Below are 3,430 nucleotides of genomic sequence, written 5' to 3' on the forward strand. Positions count from 1 at the left end.
TTTGCTGACCGCACCCCCCGACAAACTTCTTCAAGCATTAATCTACGGTCAACTATCTACACCTCAAAATTTATATAAGGTGTAGTTTCGGTAATCCAACTAATAGCTCCCATGGGGGGGGGGGTGTTTGGATTACAAAAGGTATTACGAAAAATTAAAAAAATATGAATATACGTAACTATTTTTGTTTATTTTATTTGTTTGCACGTTTTATTGGAAATGTGACAGTTTGAAGTTTAAAAATTAATATTTTTTTTAAGAATGTTTTTATTTTATTTTTTTTTGCTTAGACCTCTGCAGAAACTACTTCCCTGACGCGGAAAGAGAAGGACTGGCTGCCACGATGTAACATTCCTGTTGCCCAGGTCAGCCGATGATTGAAGATCTGCTTCTTCATGCTTTTTTGTCTTTGGTTCCTCTATTTTTCTTTCACCTTCTTCTTCTTCGTTGTTAGAGGCGTATGTGATACTCTGTACGATTTTCTCATAACTTTTAAATGTGAACTTACGACCCTTAAACCTTTCATCAGCATCTGTATCATTCACTGAAGCATCGGAATTTATACTTTTAATCGTTGTCGAAATCATCTTCGACGGCTGGCTTCGGCATTGTTTCCTGTTGATACTTCATGGATGTTCTCTTTGCCGAACTATGGATTTCATAAATATTGTATGGACAACACCCTCCCAAGCAGTAACGCAATATAACTGAACATCTTTGTCATACAAATTTTTGTCGTACTAAAATGTCGTAAGGTTTTCTTGTTTTGTAGCTATGGCAGTAGATCTATACGGTGATGTAGCTTGATTTTTTGTATCACTGTATTATGAAAACTTTCATAGGAATTAGATTACACGATATGGAAGATGAGGAAGAATTTCCACTTTCGATTTTTACGGTGATTGAATAACTTATCTATAGATCGGGAAGTTAAAAGTATCCTTTGCACATGTACACATACACATGTACACTTTTGTTTCAAAACGAAAATGTTATTGCCCGCTGAATTTTCTTTAAAAATATAACTTTTTTTTTACTCCTTTTCGGAGTACCATTACTGGAGTGTTCGGATCGCCGAGATTAAGCCGTATTTGTGAAATAGTTGTACATGGATAATCAATACTAGCTTATTTAATTTTAAAAAGATTTTGCAAAGAATATGAAATGAATCTTGGGGAAAATTGCACGATTTAAAAAAATAAAAATGCAAACTGTCGTTTTTCAAGTTACACTTTTTTTTTTTTCAAACTGCAAATTTTCAGAAATTTTAAATTCAAAAATCTGAGAAAAATTACTTGATGCGTCATAAAATTAATGTATTGTTTAGATGATAATACAAAATAAATTGTAAATATTATTTATTTTAAAAATAGACAATATCTCTTAAAAGGCTCTGATGTAATTATTATTGTTTAACTGAGTATACTAATTTAGGATAAGAAAAATGTATTTATACGGGAAAGATGAGCTACATAGAACCTTTCCCATAGGATACGAGTCGTTCACATTTTCCAAAACGGGATCATGCTTCATCCAGGAGCTCTGCGAGACCATCAAAGCCGAAGGAGCCACCATGCACCTCATCGCCATCCTCAACAAGGTAATCATTCATCTTTAATCTTACCATCAATCATCATAGGGTGCTATTGGAGGATTTCGAAATAATGTCTTGAGGTCCTCCAATAGGAATAAATAACTAATTAGCCAGAGTTTATCAGATTCAGGCATCATTAGGATCGATTGTAACCAGGACTGATTCCAGGTGGATATGAAACTGCGGAAGCGGTTCATAGAGAAGAGCACGATCCCCTACCAGGCGCTCTACATCGAGAACTGGAGCTTCAACAAGCTCATGTTCCTCTCCAGCCGAGCCGTGAAGTACTACAAGGCCGCCTGGGACACCATCGGGGGCAAGAAGAAGGAGGCCAGGTACGAGAAACCTCCGGCATCGAGGCCACTCCTAATTTCCAGGCAGGAGCTGAAGAAGGCTCTGAACGGTCGGTGAAACGTCTTGAAGTTAAGACATTAAGTGTAATAATGTAGATTAGTACTTGAAATCCTAGTCCTTTCATTTCAAAATGTCTGCTGAATGGAAGATGGGACTATATCGATTCGGCTGACGAATGCAGAACATCCTTTAGCTTACCTTTTTCCAGGATCCTCCTTTGAATTATTCCTGCATTGTTTTTTCATGTCCACTAACAATGAAAAATATCGCTCATTTCAAAAATCGGCTAGAAACGGTGTAGTGCGATAGGCTTGCGTATTCCACTGTTGCCAATACTCAACACTTTTTATGCAACTTCATCCGTCCGGTATGCCCATCCCTCCTTGTACGTATCCGTCCGGGTGTCTCCTCCTGCACAGTAGCCTGTTCCAGCCTTCATAGTCTCAGTCTGCGTGGGCTTCTTCTCACGATAACTCGCCAATTCCAACCACTCGGAGCCCATACCAGCCTTATTTTCGTAGAGTCTACCATCTCCTTATTTTCGTAGAGTCTACCATCTCCTTATTTTCGTAGAGTCTACCATCTCCTTATATCCGTAGATGAACTCCTTGAGGTAGCCCTCTCCTTTCATCAGTCTGGGGAAGTCCAAATTGGAGAAAATCAAGATCTTTCTCCATTCCTTCATGACAGTGCAATCCACTACCACGTGTTCTCTTGCTTCAGAGACTCTGCAGGGCACCGTGGGTCGATTTTCTTTCCGAAGATCTGCAGCTTTCCCCAAAAAGCTCAGTGTACTGTCAGGGTGTTTGCAACCCAGTATTGTGGTAGGGACCACTTAGCATTAAATCTTGTTTATGGTGGAGAATTACTTCTTCAGTGTAGCGCCTTTCTCACCACTCACTGTCTCTTCTATTCATCTATCGAGTCATCCAACAGCATATTTATCAATAGGTTCGGAGTCTCACCGATCCTCTCCGGTAGTCCTCTCCTTTCACGAAATCGTCCTCGAGGATGAGATCCAACGGCATCACCATGGTTTACAAACGATTTCTTATTATTATTTAATAACACTATAGTTGGCTCAGGTTGTGGTTTAACTAACAGAGTTTAGAACAATAAAATACAATATCCTAGATCAGTATAATATCCATGTACACTCTTAACCACCATTCGAGTTCATTTAGAAGTTAAGTAAATCCGTACACAAACGCGCCTATTCCTTCATGCTTAATAACCAGCACAATCATAGCGAATTGTAATCTGCTCTTTCAAAATGTGGTTGCCCATTTATAACCCACGAACTCAGTAGAAGAGCCTGTTAATGTGCTCACACTTCTGCACCAAGTGAGTGAACTTATGTTAGAATGTAGTGTATGAACTTATCCATTGAGTGAACTTACGTTAGAATGTAGTGTATAAACTTATCTTACTTATCCACTGAGTGAACTTATGTTAGAATGTAGTGTATGAACTTATCTTACT

General features: G+C 38.5%; 1 protein-coding gene across 1 annotated transcript in view; it reads left to right on the forward strand.

The window, feature by feature from the left end:
* LOC106679793 (caspase-2) overlaps positions 1-3,430 on the forward strand; it is an 8,874-nt gene that overhangs the window by 4,739 nt on the left and 705 nt on the right. Inside the window, exons 5-6 of the mRNA XM_067046028.1 lie at positions 1,491-1,600; positions 1,763-1,997. Of these exons, the coding sequence (XP_066902129.1) occupies positions 1,491-1,600; positions 1,763-1,997 (345 nt within the window). The remainder of the gene's footprint in view (positions 1-1,490; positions 1,601-1,762; positions 1,998-3,430) is intronic.

Source organism: Halyomorpha halys, unplaced genomic scaffold (assembly GCF_000696795.3).
Source record: "Halyomorpha halys isolate HHAL.00 unplaced genomic scaffold, Hhal_1.1 Scaffold220.1, whole genome shotgun sequence".
NCBI classification, from domain to species: Eukaryota; Metazoa; Arthropoda; class Insecta; order Hemiptera; family Pentatomidae; genus Halyomorpha; species Halyomorpha halys.